This window comes from Ranitomeya variabilis, chromosome 4 (assembly GCF_051348905.1).
Source record: "Ranitomeya variabilis isolate aRanVar5 chromosome 4, aRanVar5.hap1, whole genome shotgun sequence".
NCBI classification, from domain to species: Eukaryota; Metazoa; Chordata; class Amphibia; order Anura; family Dendrobatidae; genus Ranitomeya; species Ranitomeya variabilis.
The window spans coordinates 63,499,615-63,520,930 of record NC_135235.1 but is presented as its reverse complement, the minus strand read 5'-3'; the positions used below and the strand labels follow the sequence as shown (position 1 = coordinate 63,520,930).

Here is a 21,316-nt window from a genome sequence, read left to right as displayed (position 1 = left end):
AAGGCACATGAAAAAAAATTAGTGTGGTAAATGGGGCCAGAAAGATTTTATTTTTTGGGAACCGCCAATCAAATCTCAACATGTTCAAATTCACGTGAAAATTAAGATGCTAAGAAATTTGACTCAAATTGAACCCTCCATGGATCGTTCCGCTGATCTCTAGGTCCAATCATATGGCAGCGCTTGCAGATGTAAATTTGCCAAAAAGCAGCTGTTTCAATGTGCAAGCTGTAACTCTTCTAGAATACAACACACTTCTCTTCCATGGTCATGTACTGCTCTGCTTCCTAAAGGAACTCGCATTCAAGCAGCAGATGCCACTTCAATCTAGCCATCACTCCCAATCCCAACTGATCAACGCAGAGGCTGGAGAAAGCAAGTTGGACAGAGAAGCTAACAGTTGTGATACCAAACGGTGCAAAGTATCTATGACTGACACTCCAGGACACTTGCTCAATATGGGGCTGAGGAGGCAGCATCCAGACAAAAGAGCATCACAAGCCACATGCAGCTCTGGGAACACTGTGGCCACTCTGGCTCAGCTTCACTGGTCCTTTTTTTGGCAAATTGCATGGTAAGATACAGTGACAGATCTGTTAATCCTATGTTATAGCCTTTATACTATTATAAGTAAAGTCATGGACTTGTACTGTGGAAAATATGCAGCTTCTTGTAGCTCTGCAGAATGTGTGAAAAGTATCCAGAACTCTTCCCTTTACAATAATCCATTGACTTGCACATGCCACGTATTTTCCTTTGATCTCTTTTCAGGGCTGTCCCAGTTCTACCCACTATATTCTTCCTTTTATAGGTGTCTGACAAAAAAGGCTAAGTGAGCAGTAGACCATTAAGTAATGCATCTACATTCACAGGGAGCTGAATCCCCAGATATCTTGATGGTAAGTCTGATTGACAAATGGTAGGATGTGTGACCATCCCTGGACTCTACAGGAGAAAAACACAAAGGTTTTAGTCAAAACCACTGCTTTATCTGATATAACTTCAACACGTCTACTCAAATACTTCAGACACTTTGGTAAAAACACTTCAATATTGGGAAGGAGTCAAGTTATTTGTATTTTTCTTCTACTACAGATGTTTATATTGCCCCAAAGCCGAGAGGCCGAATAGCTAAATGCAATTCATTTTAGGAGTCACATTACACTTTTGACGAAGATAAAGAAGAAAAACTGTCTTTATTCAAAGGTGATCTGATTAGCTCCTGTTTCAGGTGACTGCTTGTTCCCATATGTCTGACCTCTTGACAATAGTGCACAACTTCTCATGATGGATCTCGAGCTCCACACTATTTGGTCTTGTCAATGGTATCCTGTCTTCAGAAAACTTGTCTTTGCATCTGTTTTAAAATCTCCCACGTTCACTTCTAGACACAAAGATATTCTACAAAGAGAAGATCAAGGAGGAGGGAATGAAAAATACTTGATATAGTCCTCGGGCAGAGTATCTCCAACCAGGATACCCCCATCTTAGTAGATAGAGGATTGTAAAACCTGCCTGATGTGACCACTGTTGGAAAGAATTTGAGCCTTTAAGGTCAAGGAGAATTCTATAACCTACACTAACCTTCTATAACCTACATTAATATGTGGCGAGATCTACACAACAACTTTTATATTGTAACCAAAAAATGTGCAGATTGTTTATTTTATGGCACGATTTGGCTCTAACAGTAGACGACTGGCATTAGTCAGTAAGAAGAAACCTAAAAATTGCAGACATGTTTCAAGTGAGCTGCAGTTCTTTTTACATTTAAGACTTGTTCACAATCAAACTATAATGTCGGAAAAGAACGCTGTGATTTTCATATTTCACAGCCAAGTCATAGCGTAGCCCAAGTATTATGGTTCTTGGTTGCAGCAGTGACTCCAGGAGAGTGAAGAAGCCATGAATGGTTATCAGTCAGATGTTCACATGTTTGATGTCGACCTCTGTTTCCAGATATACATTGTCAAGGCACAATTCACATAGCTAGGGGCTGTCAAAACTAGTCTGCAAGGATCGATCTCTATCTCCTTTAAACATGACACTGAAATGTCCTATTCTTTGCAAACCTAGGATGTTGAATGCTAAAATATTGCTGGCCCAATTCATCTTTCCACTTAAATTTGCCATCCAAGGACAATTGGAAGACCCCCTAAACATTAGATCAGCTGAAATGGCAATCCGCACAACTTCTATCTCATGTGTAGACAGTTTTGAGAAGTTTTTGAGAGGGATTAATCAGTGCAGGGAAGGGCGTGACTGACAAGTAGGAGAAAGAAGCAACTTTTTATATGTAAAATAGTTTACCATATTGGCTTTTACTGTAATAAATGTACACCTGTGTACATTTGGCTTCACGTCTTTCTGGAAAGTAACTCCAACTGAAGAGTTTTCTTGCATAGTGCAGCAGGATATTTTTCGACATTAACGTTACCCTCTTCCATCAAGGGAAGGATCTCAACGCCATGCCATCACCACCACATTTTATGGACTTGGCAGCATTTTTTCATTGGATGCAAGTTGGCTTATATTTTTCTTTTTTCCAAATAGGCAAACATGATCCTACAAAACCCTATTTTATGGATCCAAACTCAAATGTTAAACATTTCTGTAGACCTTATTCCTAAAAAACAAGAAACCTCTTCTGTTTCTCCGACTGGCACTGTAATTGGCATTAAATAGATACAACGACTAGATTAGCTTTTACATGTTGACAAATTCCATGTAATATCCTGTTTACCAAATTCTCCCCCGTCTAATCTCCCCATTATCTTTTCATAAGCTTTGCCTGACAGGATTCTCTTCAGCTTCATTGTTGTTGATCATGTTTCCCTACACTACGCTCGTAACATTATTCTGTCAGATGCTGCATACTCTAGAGACACAATAAAAATAAATTATACACTTTTCGTGGGAATCATTGTATAATTTATCGGTCCCAAGACCACTGGATCCTCATATAGATATATATTGATAGAAGATGTGTTTGGATAGTTAAGCCTCATAATAATGGCTCATACACCACATAATAACATTAGGGAATCAGTATAATGATATATGGCTGATCAATAACATAACGGAGGGTCCGTTTACTGTGGCACCGTTTATTGGTTCTTAAACAGAAGCAGATGAGCATGACGAGAACGTGCAAAGAAAAATCATTCATAGAAGATAACATATTTTATTGGTATTTAATTCCAAGCCACAAAATATCCAGCTCTACACATGTCCAATCATTTATTCCACATCACATGGACTCTCCGTGTGCCATATGTAATAAATTTGATCATTAAAAAGAAATAATAACTTATAGACACTATGTGCAACAGTATTAGGGAACCGGTCATGACGATTTTATCAATCAAACTAATTCCAAGGCAGTACAGTAGAAATGATACCTTTCTTGTAGTAATCAATGTGATAACACTGAGTAATCAAAGCTTTGAAGCCATAGGCGAATTGGCCTGAAAGTGCAACATCACGTCCAAGAGCACTTCCAGGCATCTCCCTCCACTCGTCATACACAGGACGTAGTACCATGTCCCACATGGGAAATACAGCCCCATTCAGCATCACTCTCAAGGTTTTAAACATCTGTGCACACTTTCAGGTCTTTTTAACACTGAATGCCCCATACATCTTTCTATACCAGTAGATCACAATGGCACGGCTCGTACATCTACAAATGCAACCTTGAAATAAGCTGACTCTCTTGAGATGACCACCAGTCTTCAGGGAGAGGGTTTTGTTTTGGGGTCCCAACAGGAAGATCTTTTACATTAATTACAGGGAGGATGACTGAAAATGGATGATACGTAGGCAAGTACTGTGTAACTATCCTAGAGGAAACTCACTTTCCTCTCCTATCAATGAATGCTTGATATGTCAAGTAGGAGAAAATCAATCCACCAACATTGACGCTTATCCCTTGAACTCCAACAAACCTTTTACGTCTCAACATTAAAATGATAGGATCAAATAACCTCTGTCCAGCAACTACAACCAGTTTTAGAAAAAAAAACCAAAACAGCTGATAGAGTCTCATTGAGTGCAAAATGCACTAGTCTTTAATCTGTAAATCCATCGTTTCCTCGTGCACCAATTTTTTTTGTTCCACTTCCCACTTTCGCAACCACAAAGGTTAAAAAACCTATCATCACCCTTTCATCGATCTTCTTTTCCTCTCTCGATCATCTTTTCTCTCTTAAAAATCAACAATTGGGTCCTGTCTGCCATCATGGTGCACCAGTGTGTGCAGAATTTAAAACGGACTGCAGGTAATTCCCGGCTAGGAAACAATCTTGTGGTTTTTATTTTTTTTATTTTACTAATGTTGGCAGTGTTTCTTCTGGTTCAGATGAAATGTGAACGCTCAAATTGATCAAAGCTGTTGATTGGCTGTAGCGTTCAAGTGATGACTCGCCATACAGTGATAACTACAGAGTAGAGGTTTTATTCAAGGGGTGAGCAATGATTTTTTTTTTTTACAACTCTGAGATAATTACTAAGGGGTTGCCCACTTGCAACTTTTTTAATGGTAAAGAATGAAATCTTCCAAAATAAAAGCAAAAGTAGGATTTAGATGAGCAACCAAGAGTGCATCATGCCAAGCAGTCTGCTAATACTAGACATTAGAAGCTAGGAATTGGGGGGCATAATACACCTTAAATCAAGTAAAATTTATTAGAAATGACAGCTTTCCTTTCAGTGACACAAACCTGAGAATATTACATACTGTACATAGTGGAATGACCAGACTGGCAATGGGAAATTTATGGGGAGATTTTGAACACTTTCGGTGAACCAAAGAACTTATTTATTGACAAAGGATTTCTGACATGTAGAACAAAACCGTTTAATATTAACTGGCAATTCAATGTGAAGTACATTTTCTTTCCTAGTGATATGAAAAGAAATGACAGATGTCTCTCTGCCCTTTAATATTGGGGAGACAATTGGAAGGATATATCAAACTGGTTAAAAAGAGAAGTGGAATAGTTATGCAGGGCAAACAAATAAGTCACTGCCCTTGAATGAACCCGAAAGTAGAACATGGCACAGAAAAGCTTGGGGTAACCCAGAATCCCACAGACTAAGCACTCACAGACATACTTGGTTATACATCAGGCCCAAGTAACCTACAAGTATTACAGCTATATCCCAGAGATTTCAACTAAGGGCAGAGACAGACTGGCGTATAACTCGTGCGAGGATCTCATCATAAACTTCGTACCGGCTGTCTGCTATTCTGACCTGAGCTTGAGAGCTGCATAGAAGTACATCACGCGGACAAGCTCAGGTCAGGAGAGGTGCCGTGCCAGTCCGTGCAGTGTGATCCTCGCAAGAGATATACGGCAGTTTGACTCTGCCCTAAGGGCAAGTTTACATGTGATAGATACACTATATGGGCAAAATGGCAATGCTTAAAGGGAACATGTCACCCCCAAAATCGAAGGTGAGCTAAGCCCACCGGCATCAGGGGCTTATCTACAGCATTCTGTAATGCTGTAGATAAGCCCCCAATGTATCCTGAAAGATGAGAAAAATAGGCTAGATTATACTCTCTGACCTTTCCCGGCACCTGCGCACTGCAGTACTTTGCTCTGCCCTCAACAGGGCAGACAAAGTACGCCTGCGCAGGAGGGTGAAGACAAGAAGAGGACGTCATCGTAAGAAGATGGGAGGCCCCGGACCACGACGCCCATTGGATCGGACTGCCCCCCAGGTGAGTATAATCTAACATCTTTTTCTCATCTTTCAGGATGCATCGGGGGCTTATCTACAGCATTCCAGAATGCTGCAGATAAGCCCCTGATGCCGGTGGGCTTAGCTCATCTTCGATTTTGGGGGTGACAGGTTCCCTTTAAGAATGTTTTGGTTTGAAACAGTTAACCCAGCCTATTATGGACATTGTGTGCCTGCCATGTTTTCAGAACAACTAAATAATGTACCACATTTTTTTACTTTTTTGTATTTAGACATTACAGTAGCTAGTTGCTTTGACACTCTACTGTGCTTTCCCAACATGAAGTGTTTCCCATTGCTCCGTCTGATGTACCGTTGTCTGGATCTGGTTGGGTGAGCTGAAATTCATTGAAACTGAAAGTCACCTTACCCTTTTGTTTACTATATGGGCAAAAATATTGCGACACCTGCATGAGCTTTTATGTCTTCCTATTCTAAATCCAAACGTGCCAATATGGAGCTGGTCCCAACATTGCAGCTATAACACCTTTCACAGTTCTTGGAAGACTTTCTAGAATATTTTGGAGTGTGTTTCTAAAATCTGGATCTAGAAGAAGTATGTCTCTAAAATCTTCATCCAAAATCTGGATGAAAAGGAAAAAAAATTTTTTGCGCCTTCATCCAAAAAAGAGTATTTGTGAGGTTATGTAGGACAAAAGGCTTCCAATCTTCATTCTTGATTATACCAAAGGTTTTAGATGACGCTAAGCTCAGGGTTCTGAACGGCCAGTTGAGTTCTCCCAAAACAAACTTACCCAACCATACCCTTGGCGACTTTCCTTTGTGCACTGGGTATAGTCATAACCATTACATGACAGTAGTGACCATTAGATTTAGCTGTTAGTAGATCATTAGAGACTTTAGTAAGGACAGTTTCAGTAGAGTGTAAAGAACAGAAATCGGATTGTAGGGGGTCAAGAAGAGAGTTATCTGAGAGCTAGAAGGTCAAACTGGAGTGGACCAAGCGTTCCAGGAGTTTAGAGATGAAGGGAAGATTGGAGACTATTGCCTGTTTGTTAGGAAATCCCAGCATGCGTTGCGGCAATCTAACAGCTGCAAGACATACAGCTGTGGGGACTCGAACATATTTTTCGAGCACGCTGAAGATACTCGGTTAGCACCCGAGCATGCCAGGATAAGACTTTGTCCAAACACGTTCGCTCATCACTGGTCAGAATTCAGTCTCAAGTAGACAGAGGAAGAACAATGAGTCCAGTGATTAGCTGCAAAGGCCATATGCTGTAGCCATGATGTCACCACTGAAGCCATGTCAACATAGTCCAGGGCTGCGGCAGAGAGGCAGCAATGGAGCAGCAGAGGGTAAGTAACGATAATTTTTTTTTATTTTTATGTAGAACTAAAAAATAAATCTGAAAAAACTTTCAATGGATAAACAAACATGTGTCTGAACATGCTATAGTAACTAACGTTTTTGACCTAGTTGTAAATTATGCAGTAGAAAACCAGTGTCATGGCCGAAAGTGTTGGCAACCTTGAAATTGTTCCAGAAATTACGTTTTGTTATACACAAGTTTATTTACTTTGTGTGTATTGGAACAACACAAAAAACAAAGAAAAAAGGGCAAATTGGACATAATTTCACACAAAACCCCCAAAATGGTCTGGACAAAATTGTTAGCACCTTTCCAAAATTAAGGGTAAACAACTTTGTTTCAAGTATGTGATGCTTGTTCAAACTCACCTGTGGCAAGTAACAGGTGTGGGCAATATGAAAATCACACCTGAAACCAGATAATAAGGGGAGAAAGTTGATTCAATCTTTGCATTATGTGTACCACACTAAGCATGGAGAACAGAAAGAGGAGAAGAGAACTGTCTGAGGAATTGAGAACCAAAATTGTTGAAAAATATCAACAATCTCAAGGTTACAGTGTGTGTGTGAGCATGTATATATATATATATATATATATATATATATATATATATATATATATATATATATATAATAAAAATAACCAGAAAATACGATCTAAGCAGCAGAGAGAACCATCTTCTGGATAGTTATCTATAGTCCTCCTTTAGAACGGTAATTATATCAGACTTAACAGATGTAGATCACGATACTACAAACCACCACCACCTTGGAGTAGAAGATGAACTGGGAAGTATGTCATGTGGCCACTGTCAGGCTTGCATAGTGGAAGGAGCTTTAGGAGGGTAGGTTATGAACAAAGCTATTTTCGAGTTCCACGTATATAATTTTTGGAGGCTGTTTCCATTCGCTACTTTTGCATAATTTGTGAATCTGTAAATGTATGAGATATTAAAAAAAGGCCTGTACTGTTGACAGTTCCCCTTTAAGAGTTGTGTTAGCAATGCCCTGAACCACTATTATGAGGCACTCTATGTTTCTATAATACATTTTCATTAAACACACAGTAATGAATTCATTGAGGAAACAAAAAGTCTGAAAACTTTAATGGAATAATTAAATTACTGCACATAAAATCTTAAAGTAAAAGTGGTAAATCCCAATATAAAAATAGGTTTATATTTTGTGTGCTGCCCTGCGCCACCAAATAGAGGAATATTAGCTTTGTACCAAATTGGATAAAAGCTAAGTGATAGAGTCGAGATTGACATGTAAGAAGTCTAAAAATAATCCAGGAAGGCAGAATATTTGTGTTTCAAAGATGAAATCTTGGCTAAAAGTACCCATTTATATAATAAAAAATGCATCATCTGATACGTCTTACAATATAGAATCATCGCCATAATTTTATAATATACTCTTCATAGAAAACAGAGGACTGACGCTTTACACTATATTCACATCCTTTTAAAGGGCTTTACATATTGGTGCCATGATTCTCATGATGCCTTAAAGAGAACCTTCCACCACCTCAGATTGTCAGATGTAGTAAATAATTGTATCGCACATGAAATACCTATTCAGGAACATGTCTTTTGTGGCCACCACTGCATTTTAACGAGGCATTTTAGAGCCCCGTTCTCAAGAACAAGGAATAACCCTTTTACAAAAAGAACAACAAGAGGACTTGTCATTTACTCATTTACTACTAAGAAAAAAATTGCGGCAAGAATGTTGTAGAAATCCCTGAGCTCCCTTGATCTTGTTGCTCTTTTCTGTTTTTCGCTGCATCACTCCATTACAGAAATATTCACATTTGCTGCTTTTAGAGCAGTATGTGAAATCTCTGCTGACACATCAACTGGTTGTTTTTACAGTCTTCTCTGGGAAGGCATGTGCTTTCCTTCTCCCTCCAGCTTGACAGCCGATCCAGCAGGCTCAGACACTGATGTGTTGTGATTGGTAGCGTCTAGGAGGGAGGGGTGAAAGCGCACACTCCCAGAGAAGACTCTGAAGGAATTCCAAGTTGAAGTGAAAACAGAGATTTCACATGCAGAGCTCAAGAAGTAGCAAATGTGAATATCTCTGTAATGGAATGGCACAGTGCAAATCGGAAAAATGCAACAAAATCAGGGAAGCGTACAGATTTTTATAAGGTATTCAACTCATCTTTGTTTATTTTTTTATATTTTAATGTGCAAAACAAAGATAAGCAATTTCAGATGTGTCAAAATTACATTATTTGGGTTCATAAGGTTTATCCAATCTGATACAAGACTAAGGGCTCATACACATGTCAGTTTTTTTCTTGCGAGTGCTATCCATATTTTTCATGGATAGAATTTGTACCCATGATAGACTATGGCGCTGTTCACGTGTCCGTGATGTTTTGCAGATCGAGCGGTCCGTGCAAAATTGCAGAGACACATCTAATGCTGATCTGATTGTCAGAACAAACCCAGACATGAAAGTCTATTGGTCCGTCAAAAAACCGTACAGCACTTTGATACCATCCGAGTGCTGTAAAAGCTTTTCATGGACTGAGATAGGAAGGAAGATAAACTTTTTTTTCTCATGAAAGAAAAACTGATGAAATTCTGATCAAAAATATTGATTTTCTCAAACAAGAAAAACATTAACGTGAGCATGAGCTCTGACTATTGTAAAACAAAGGTCTACAGGATATCCGCATGCTGCCAGTGAATATAATCACAAGCCGGACATTAATTTTCAGTGTGTCCAGCTCATGTGGCTGCTGGGCTTGTTTCAATGTACTAGTCTAGGATGATTTCGTTTTCATCTCCAGCAGCGGTGTGAGCAGGACAAGGTTACAATAGGGTTCAGAATCAAAAATCTTTATATTCACTAACAGCAAGCAGTACTTTTGAAAATGGTCAGGAATTTAAACAGTATATTAGAAGGTTTTCATTGCACCGTGACTTGGCTTTATTTGCACAGGACTGGTCAACGTCTTCAAACAACAGGAAGCAGTATAAAGACTGTTGGCACTAAATACACTGTAATGCTCTTTTCATGTGGGCTACAATGACATTTTTTTTCTGACCTTTCATCCTTTAAGGACGATGTCTATTTAAAAAGGAAAAAAGAAAAAAAAAAAAAAAGGTTCACAGGGCTGTAAAGCAGTGGCTGAAGACTGTGAAGTCCAGGCGGTGTAGAGATGTAGCCAGTGCGGCGTAGAGGTGAGACGTATTGAAGCGAAGACAGTACACCGGGCTGCTGGTGGGAGATGACAAGGAGAAGGACTAGAAGACAAAAAGAAAACATTACGAGACATCAAAATTGTAAATCCCACAGACTCCCACCAAAATAAACACGAGGGAACCCCTGAAACAAATGTTTTCTGAGCATGGAAACCTTACTTTTACTATTCCTACCTTCAGAAACCTTGGTGGGTCATGCATTCTCTACCTATACTCCTGCCAGGATTAATTGAATATTTTGCATGCGCCTGTGCCAAGCCTCCAAGGAATGCCGATGTCATCAGAGAAATTCAGGCCTAGATTTGTTCTTTGTCCTTATTTATAAAATGTTACCCACACTGGATCAGCTAAACTATCCTATACAGTGCTCTCACACTTGTGTCCAATCCCTTCTAGACGTATACATTGGATATTGGATGTGCAAGTATGCAGCGGGTTCAGGAGCTGAGCCTGCTACTTATACGGCGGCAAGTACTGGTTCACAGCTGCTTATAACTATCGTTATCACCAGGGGATGATAAGTTTCCATGGCAGCCGGGGGCCCTAATGAAAGCCCTACGTTTCCCATCTTTGTAGATAAATGACAATACACTGCAATGCAACAATGCAGTATTCCAGTAATTAAGTAATTTTAGTTTAATGTTCCTGATGGTGGTTAAAACAATATAAAGAATTAGTAAACAAATTATTTGTAAAAAAAATTATACTATTACTCCTCCTCCCACACAAACAAAAACAAGAAACATTAAAAAAAGTTTTAAAATTAAAAGTCTGAACATTTAAAATATCACATCATTTATTCCACACAGTGAATGACGTAAAAAATAAAATTAGAGAATTGCAGTTATTTGGTCACTTTGCCTCTTAAAATTAAGTTCTATGCATGCCAAAAAAGTACGAGTGAATAAAACTAGAGCTCGCCCCACAAAAAATGCCATCACACAGTCCATGTCACAAAAAAAATGAGTTTGGGCCCTCATATTCTGAAACGCATAACTTTTTTTTAGTTTGCAAAGTTTAAAAAAAAGTAAAAAATCATAATATATTATATGCACTTATAAATGTATTATATATATATATATATATAATTTAGTTTTTATTAAGTATCACCACAATCATAATGATCCGAAGGATAAAGGTCCCACCCCTGATTTTTTTCTAGTGTGTATTTCTAAATACATAAGATACATACGATAAGAGAGTGTCCTCTGCCTTACCTGTAAACACTGATTCATTCTTTTGTCCCACAGTCTGACGACTCCATAGTAGGAAGATCCGCTGGCTATCATATTGTTCCCGTCACTTTGTATGCAGTACAACGCGCTGTCATGGGGTTCCTCCCATTCACTGACACACCTCCTGAAAGGGTCAGAGATTTTGGAATATGGAAGTTAATAGATGAATCTCAGCTTATTACAGTCTTCAGACAGTGATGGTGCACAGTCTGATCCCCCAGAGACCAGGGAGTGACAGAGGAGATGTATACAGAGCTTTATCTGTGTTTGTAGAGCAACTATCTGGCCTTATCTAACCGTCCAGCAGTACAGCTGAGCTGGTACTACCTCGACCACCCGCAAATGATGAGATGACAGTGCTCATTCTGTCCCAGTCTATACAACAAAACTGACAAGTGAGCTACAAACACCAGTAAGTGTCTGCCTTTTGTCTGTGCTCTAGAACATCTTGAATACGTGAATATTTTTTGGGCATAAACAATAACATAAAAACACTGCTGTACTTCTGTACATACATAGTATCCATGGGTCGTTGGCACAGGTAATATATGACTACTCTGTACACTACTCTGTACTCTTCAATAAACTATGAAATAATGATAAAGAAAATAATACTTATATAAATACGAGGTCACCATGAGGTACAAATATCCCAATACTATCAACCCTCACACCAGGCTCTGACACCTCCCTATGGCCACAGCGGAGTGAGCCTTAAGGGAGACACGTTCCACAGAGAGGGAGCTTACCCTATTGATGATTATATTTCCTACACTCTTTGGTCAAGAGCAGTTGAAAAGCAGGAAATCCCAAAGTAGCCCTTTGTGTGTGGATCAATAGCATTTTAAGTAGCTTCTCTTGGCAGAAGGGAAGCGTACTGTCGACTCTGCTTCATCCGTTCCTGTACCGCAGGGTCTCTCACAAAGCATACCATCTCTCACAGCCTCTCTCTTTTTAACTGCAGAGAGTTTCTGTCTTTATTAATAAAGATAAATCGTTTCTCACATTAGCACTACTGCCTCGTAACACTGGGGAGATTGGGGTCAGTCTCACCCGTAGAAACGAGGTCCTTGGCTTCTGTCCGGTGGCATACTACTGCTTTTACCCCGTGCTATCGTGCTCGACTTATCTTGAGGTTTCCATATAGATTTTTCTTTATGGGGAGACTGGAGAAGGCTACCACCAGACACCAAGGGAACTTGCTTATTTCCTATAGCCATCACCAATATTGGACTCCCAATTCCGTTCCCATTAGAGTATCTACCCCCAAACTGGGACTGAACTTTTTATGTAATTAAACAGTGGGCGGACCCAGATTGGTGATTTTTTATAAATATCAAACATTACCAAAATTGATCAGAAGGCTCCCTAATGTCCTTCAAAAGGATCCCAGTTTCTAGCAAAAGTCAGACCCAAACGTCTGGGTTGTGGGATCCTGGCATGCAGATCAGGATCCCACGACTCTCTGTGACCGCTCCTGCAGGTAAAGAGTGAGATCTTACAAGGTTTTGCTCTTTGCACGAACTGTTATGTACGTTACTAAGATGTTACCGAATGGTAATTGCATTAAAGGAGTGAATAACTCGAAAGAGGATCGCAACGCAATGCTCGGACTGGCCGTCAGCTCTGCCGACCCAAGTGTTACAGCTGCACAGAAACACACGCTGTCTCACTCGGGTTAGGAGAGCCAACGGCCAGTCTGAGCACTGAGCTGCAATCCTTGTCTGAGATATACGGCCATTGGGCTCTTCTCTAATCATGTTACTGTATGGAAACAGGTTGGTAAAATATGCGACAGTGTTCGTTTAGTGCAGGGAGAACCGAAGGGGGTTGTGCCCTTCCACTATACATGCTGTCATCCCACAATCCAGAAATTCAGTCCCGAATTTTGCTAGAAAGTTGGGCCAGTTTGGTGGACATTTTTTTTTATACATGATTAGAAAAATCCCCAATCTAGCACTGCCCACTGTTTTATTAAATAGAAAGGACAGCCACAGATTGGTGGTAGGTACTCTTTATGCCCTGCTCTTGGCATGAACGTAAAATTTCTTTTTGACCTCCTTCAAGATGGTAAACCATTTGAAACAATGCTATTCCATATTAACGTATATAGCAAAAAAGTATACCGCACAATATATGCATGCTTTCTACAACAGAAACTTATACAGTGGGCTATGTCACAGGTATATGTCAGGAAATCCACCCAACGGATGCCACCAATGAAAGACTCTTAATGTGAGTCTAACAAAACCCAAGTTCACCAACAAGCCAGGTCCTGTGGCGTGGGGGCTATGAGAAGTGACTTGATGACTACTATCTCATCCTAAAACATAATACAATATAAATGTAACTCCTGTGTTTCGGGGGTCCCAGAAACGCCCCACTGCATTCATCGCCTCAGGCTGTGGTGTCAGCATTAGATGAGGTGGCGAATAAGGATCTGACATTACGCATGAATCTTTAGCGTTCTGCAGGGATCTGCATTAATAAATTATAATAGGATGGCATCACTTTCACTAGTCTGACATCTTGTCTATCCCAATAAGTGAAAAGCAGGAAGACCAATTAGTATCTGGCAGAAAAGACCCACGACTGAAAGATAATCAATTCTATGGAGACCCGACCTGTCCTTCTCCCATTAATGTAGGACGCTGACAGTAAACAAAGTGTTCCCCTTGACCTTATGTGCAGTCACACTGGCTCTGTGCTAAGTGGTAATGTAGCCAATCGATAGCTCCGAGCTGCTGGATGCTGCACACTGCTGCCAGCCAGCGCTGCGCCTCTAGACCTCTTATATACTGGCATTACCATACATATGCTGCTAATAACATCATCTGCGTTCAGGATGGCACTCAACGGAGAACTGACATTGCACGGATTATTAGATTAAATGGTCATAAAAAAGTGACCATCTTTGCCAACACTTCACTTTACATATTTTCAGCGATTTGTAACTGTTTGATGATTTATTATCAATTTGAAACTGAAAAGCAAAATCCAAAACTCGTTTACTCGGTTACCATAGACAGCAGTGCATTATGGGAGGGCATATTTTCTACCCCCAGCAATCCAGTCCTAGCGGCCAGCATGTGACTACTGCAACTAATCAGTGGCCGTCACAGTCATGTACCATACGTTACTGGCACCAGCACTGGGCCACGCAGCCGGTAGTATGACGCATGACAACTGCGGCCACTGACTGGCAGCAGCGGTCACGTGCTAATCACATCAGAGGGAGACAGAAGTATTAATTTTTTTGTTTCATAACACTTGTAACACTTGCTGATTTTTTTTTACAGGATAATTCCTTTCAAATCTATGTAAATCTATGCAATAAATGTTGAGCTCGCAATCAGAAAAATTGAGTTTTGATGCCAAATGTGGTCTGAAAACAACATGGTGATAAAAGGCGGACCCTTTATGTGTATTCTGACTGTTATAATTACTGACAATTTGCAAAATACATTTCTGGATCCGTTATTCGTGCGTTTAAAATGTACTGGGGGGATTCATAAAGCAAATTATTACAGAAAACTGGTGCTAAAAAGATGCACAATTTTTCACAACATGGTGGTTGCACAAAAATGTTCAAAATTTTGCCGTTTACCCCAGAGCAGCCATCTTATTTGTAAGTGGGTGGAGCTAAGGGGTGTGGCCTAGCGCAGGACCAAAGATGCATTATAATATACGCCACAAAAGTGGCTTAAAATTATACTAGAAATGTGTCGATGTCCACAAATAGAGTGCATTTTGTAAATCAGATTCATGGGTGGTCAACAGGTGTGTAAAATTCATTAAAAGGTTAAAAAAAAATTGCCACATTTGTTGATATTGATGTTGATTCTGGCTAAACCAAAAAAAAATCTCAAAAAATTAGAGCAGTGGGGAATTTATATATCATTGTTAAGTCAGAATCTGCTGGATTAAAAGACTCATGCGTTAAAGAAGACCTTTTACCACATTTTTCACGTTGAATTGGATACACCATGTAACAGGGGATGTAGAGCAGAATAAAACATTTTGTTTTTTGTTATTCTTTTTATTTCACCTCTCCGTTATGGATATCTTAGCTGTAAAATATTTGGCACTTAATAAGTTAACAAAAGTTAAGTCCAAGTGGGTGCTCTTAGATCATTTTCACTGGGGGGCGTGTACTTCTGCAACCTACATGTTGCTGACCAATCATAAGCAGGCAGCAACATAGAAGTGTAGAAGGACCTGTGATTATGTCATTGGGGTCACATGACCTGAGACCACAGTTCCTGTCAGCCAGAGTGTGCAGCTTAAATAATCACTGAAGATATATTACACAGCAGACGTTCTTGGAATATTAACTGGCTCCACACCTCTGTGCTGTGTAATATATTTTCAGTGCTTATCTAGGCTGCACACTTCAGCTGGCATTAGGCAGGTGAGCCTAATGACATCATCACACGTCTTTCTACACTTCTATGTTGCTGCCTGCTTACGATTGGACAGTAACATCCAGGAGGCAGAAGGACACACCCCCCGGGGAAAATAAACTTAACTACTTAGACTTAACCAAAGTTAACTCATTAGGTACTAGATATTTGATTACTAATATTTTCACAACGGAAAAGCGAAACTGGAGAAAAAAAAACATGTTTCATTTTGCTTTGTATCCACTATTACATTGTGTGTCCAGTTCAACAAGAACAATTTGGTGAACGGTCCTATTGAATGAATTTGACACATCCGACTCCAGCAGATTAAAACTGGTGCGTAAAACATCAGTTTCATTTGGAAATCAGTTGTGTCCGAACTCCCATTTGGTTACTGAAATAATGAACTTTTTATTATATGAATTTGATTTGAAGACCATAATTGCATCTAACAGGGTCTAAACTTCCACAAGAATATTCTTAGATTATTTGCAGAAAAGGTTTTCCAGGATTTGGAAAACTGTGACCAAAGTAGGGAATGTTATTAAGAAATGAATTGACATTCCCTCCTAAATAAACTCCACCTGTCCGGTGGTCCTACTTGTGACTGAAGTGATGAAGTCACGTCCATCAGTAACTTCACTGCTGCGATCAATCACTGAAGATATATTACACAGCACGTTCCCCCTACTACACCTGCTATTTTTTTTGTTATTTAGCCAGAATATATTTTTTTGTTTACATATTAAAAGTTGTGTATGACAATTAAAGACTATTAAAGTGACTTTTTTGGGGCCTAGCATTACTCAGCATGATCCAGATAGACGCACGTGTCACATCGCCATGCTGTGATGCAGAACACAATTCTACCTACGTTGGGTTTCCAACCAGAAGAAAAGGCTACAGATCACAGCCATGTGACTATTGGCCAATAAACATGCCCATTTTTAAATTTCACTTTTTAAAAATTTTAAAAGGATACTGATCTTCAATATAATTTGTAATCAATATCTGTGATGGGATGAATAATAACGATACCAGATCCTTCAGGATATAATCAAACTAGCCTAAGAAAGAACAAATGTTCTCAGTATGTACCAGTTACTGAACTGGACGTGTCAAGCACACTTAGGCTCCTACAAAGCAGATCCGCTCTGGGGCCTCGCCAGCGCCCATAATTAAAAGTTATTTTAAAATTATTTTCTAATTGCAGTGGGAGTGTGATTCCTCATTCCTTTAATGCCTTTCACTCCCTCATCTGTTTCTCAGACCTCGGATGGTGTGATAATATACACATAAAGCTTGTGCTCGGCTGCAGAGAGACATCTTGGATTGTCAGATATTGTACTCACAAATCCCAGAAAACTGATGACTGCTTTACATGCAATTTTAATTGGGATTCGTGACCTGAATTCACCACGTATGTGGGCCTAGGAGGGCTGACTGTCATTTAGAAAGGAGCAGGACATAACGTCATCCTGTGGTTGACCATGTTTTCGGACCTTGGTCTAAGTTCACACTTCAGAGGTGCTTCATAAGTTTTTTGTTTGTTTTTTTATTGTAAGAAAATGTGCAGGATTCTGAAGTTCCCCTACTAGATGTCTACAAATGTGCGCCATCAGTTTCATTTGGAAATCCGTTGTGTTCAAACTCATGTTTGGTTACTGAAATATTTATTATGTGAATTTGATTTGAAGGACCTAATTGCGTCTAACAGGGACTAACATTCCACACAATAATATTCTTGGATCATTTGCAGGAGTTTTTCAGGATTTGGTAAAACTGTGCCCCAAGTCGGGAACATTATTTAGAAATTACTTAACACCCTGTGAAATTCAACTGCCAAATAAACGCCACCTGTCTGGTGGTCCTAGTTGTGACTGAAGTGATAAAGTAACTTGACTGCTGCAATCAATCACTGTCTTCAGTCGTCACTTACTGTACATATAAACGTCACTGCCAATGCCAGGAACCGGCAGCGGCAGCCGATCATTAATGGGAGAGACATCATTACTAAAGTTAGTTACCATCAAAGAGGGAGTGCTGCAGCAGGAGGGGATTCAAAGTATAAGTAAGGCTAATTTCTTTATTTTATACTGGGTCAACAGTGTAAAATCCTGAAAAACTCCTTTAGTGATGTTGTCCGGTCATAACGTATTGATGACTGGGATATGTCATCGATATGAGATTGGTGAGGGTCCCACACCTGGAACACCCACCAATCAGCCGATATTTGTTCCGTCGGCCACCAGATGTAAATACTTTGAATGGAGTTGGACTTCACAGCTCCATTCAATGTGTAGCGGCAGCTGCTGGGTGCTGCAGAACAGTTTCTGTTATGTAGTGGCCAGAAGCCACTACTCTTTAAATGGAGGAGCGCAGTGCAACTTGATTCAAAGCATTTCCATCCGTCAGCCAGCAGAACAAATAAAAGCTGGTTAGTGGGGTTCCAAGGTGTCACCGATCACTTATGCTGTGGATAGGTCATCTATATGCTATGACCAGATAACACCTTTAACTACTAAGGGTACTGTCACACAGTGGCACTTTGGTCGCTACAACGGCACGATCCGTGACGTTCCAGCGATATAGTTACGATATTGCTGTGTCTGACACGCTACTGCGATCAGGGACCCCGCTGAGAATCGTACGTCGTAGCAGATCGTTTGAAACTTTATTTCGTCGTCAAGTGTCCCGCTGTGGCGGCATGATCGCAGCGTGTAAAGGTGTGCACGATATTCCCAATGTCCCGTATGACTTCTACATCGCAACTACGTCATGAAATTATCGCTCCAGTGCCGTGCATTGCAAAGTGTGACCGCAGTCTACGACGCTGGAGCGATAATCCAGCGACGCTGCAACGTCACGGATCGTGCCGTCGGAGCGATCAAAGTGCCACTGTGTGACAGTACCCTAAGGCTAAAGAACTATTGACAAAATAATGAATTTGCATTCTATAGGTCCACTTATCATCCAAATTCACTACAGATAATACCTTAAACTTGTTCTTAGGTCCCAACATCGAATGTAGGTATCATAGCCACATGACAACAAAATGGATGGGGTTTCATAGCAGACATCCAAAACTCCAGCACCTCTTTTGAAATCAGTCCCAAGACAGTTCATGAGCTGGCCACTACAATGAGACATGGTACAACATTACAGCTATATACTTACATATAGTTCATATGTACAAAGAAAATTAACCCTGTGCACACAGACCAGCAGAGCTAGCCGACCATCTCGGCAAGAAGAAATTCAATGGGGAACAGTGGTTGGACTGATAATAAGTTTCTGTGGACACAAAAAACCTAAGGTGGGCTCATTATGTCCAAAGAAGTGGATGGTGCCCACCTGAGCTGAGGCTCTACCACCTCTTTAGTTTATATGGCATTGCCTTTGAATAAATACATATATATGGAATGAATTGTAGAGTACCTATAACAATTATCTTTCCAAAGGCCTTACATAATGCCTCGTGTACATTAAGGTCTGTGATCAATGTTGGAATAGAAATATTGGCTTCACTTTGAACATCCAAACAAAGCAGGAAAATGTTCATCACCAGCTAATCTAATCTCACCATGGATCATAAATCAATAACACCAGAGAATACATTTTCCTTTCTCAGATACTCGAAAGGTCAGTAATATTTATTAAACCAGATGCCTATATGTCTCATCTTTGGAACATATGCTTCTCATAGTGAAATGCTGTCTCAATCCTCTATGCCGGTCCCTGAAGCAGGTGTCTGAGGCAGCTTTCCAACTTTATGCTCTTAGGCAGCAACATTGCATATTAAAATGTGTATTTGCTCCAATACATCCTAGAACCTGCTGACGCTCGGACTCCCCAAGTAGAATTGGACCATTGTTCAGATTAAAGTCATACATGAACAATATATTGAAGAACAAATCGCATTTTTAAGTACACATGGCCTCTTGTATCTCCATCCTTATCCTCTAGGCAATAATTCTTCTTACTATATATTATTCTGAGCAATCATTACTTACAGTGATTTCAGCCAACCCTGTGCAAGTATTAAACGCAACTCTAATTTATCCAAATGGTTGAGTCAGACATTAAACCTTACTCTTAGAGTAATAAGTCTATGATACAGGTTATCACCCTCCCTGAAATACTGAATTATCACCATCTCTGGTGGTTCAGGGTGGTGAGGACAATCATAATTTGGCTTCTAGGATAAAAAAAGGAGTAAATATTTTCTTTTTCTGCCGGTCTATGGTAATGTCCCCTTCTTTGGCAGTTTAGGGTAGTGGTGATTTTCTTAACATCCAAGATGCCAGTGATGTGTCTCGTCTCAAACATGAAGCGCTTAGCTTCCTTTCCCATCCTGCACTTCTACAGATCAATGCTGAACAGGGACACGGAGGACTGTGAAACTCTGGAAATAAATGCTCCTGTTTATAGCAATGATCTCCAACCTGTGGCTCGTCACAAGTCCCAAGTTTTGCAAAGACCGGAAGCCATAGGTTGGAGTCCACAGCTATACAGGATCAATGACATGTCTGCTGTATTAAAGCATCCACTAGATTATTCATCTCTGTAGATCTTATAGTTCAGTGCTCCTCAAACCAAAAGGGAATTGCCGGTTGTTAGGTAAAGACGTTTTAACAGAAGGGATCATCATTTTTCTTAGACAAGTCTATCTTTGGCTTCATCAATATCTGGTTTATCCACATAATTGACTTTGTGTTATCATATAAATATTATACATTCTGGAGACAATTAACAGATAGAGAAAAAACTATAATTTTGGATTGAACTTCGACAAGTAATGAGGCCTTGGTACGTCATGACTGGTGAGACCTCCTTAAAAGAAATCGGGGAATGCACAACCTGACAAAAATAGCTTGAGGAGTCGTACATGTTTGGTGTTCTTTAAATCCCTGTGTAGGCAGCACGGAGGCTGGGTTCAATTCCATCTGCAAGGAGTTTGTATCTTCTCCCCATGTTTGCGTGGGTTTCCTCAGAGTTCTTCAGTTTTCTGACACACTCCAAAGACAAACTGATAGAGAATATTTATTGGGGGCAGTGATGATGATGTCTGTAAAGTGCTGAGGAATGAATGGCGCTATATAAGCAAGTAAAATATGTAAATGACACATGCTTTAAGACCTTGAGTTTTATCGAGATTGATCCATTAAGACCTTCTCCCTTTTGTGACATTTCTATCATAGCGTCTGATCCTCTTTGGACAATGTCAGTTGGACATATATTTTTGCCGCTTTAGGGATCTATGAAAAGCTTTACTGTTTTTGCATTCACCCCATGAGTGGAAGTTTTCACAGTCGAACCCTCACCTCTCATGCTTTAAAGAGATATGGTTGATAAACCATAAATGACTTTTAAGTT

General features: G+C 39.9%; 1 protein-coding gene across 2 annotated transcripts in view; it reads right to left on the bottom strand.

Moving 5' to 3' along the window:
• Positions 1 to 8,159: 8,159 nt before the first annotated feature.
• Positions 8,160 to 21,316, bottom strand: part of FBXW4 (F-box and WD repeat domain containing 4) — a 206,249-nt gene continuing 193,092 nt past the window's right edge. For both annotated transcript variants that reach the window (XM_077258611.1, XM_077258610.1), the window contains 3 exons: positions 18,936 to 19,076; positions 11,520 to 11,661; positions 8,160 to 10,344 (listed from right to left, as the gene is read on the bottom strand). In XM_077258611.1, the coding sequence (XP_077114726.1) occupies positions 10,207 to 10,344; positions 11,520 to 11,661; positions 18,936 to 19,076 (421 nt within the window). In that variant the 3' untranslated portion in view covers positions 8,160 to 10,206. The remainder of the gene's footprint in view (positions 10,345 to 11,519; positions 11,662 to 18,935; positions 19,077 to 21,316) is intronic.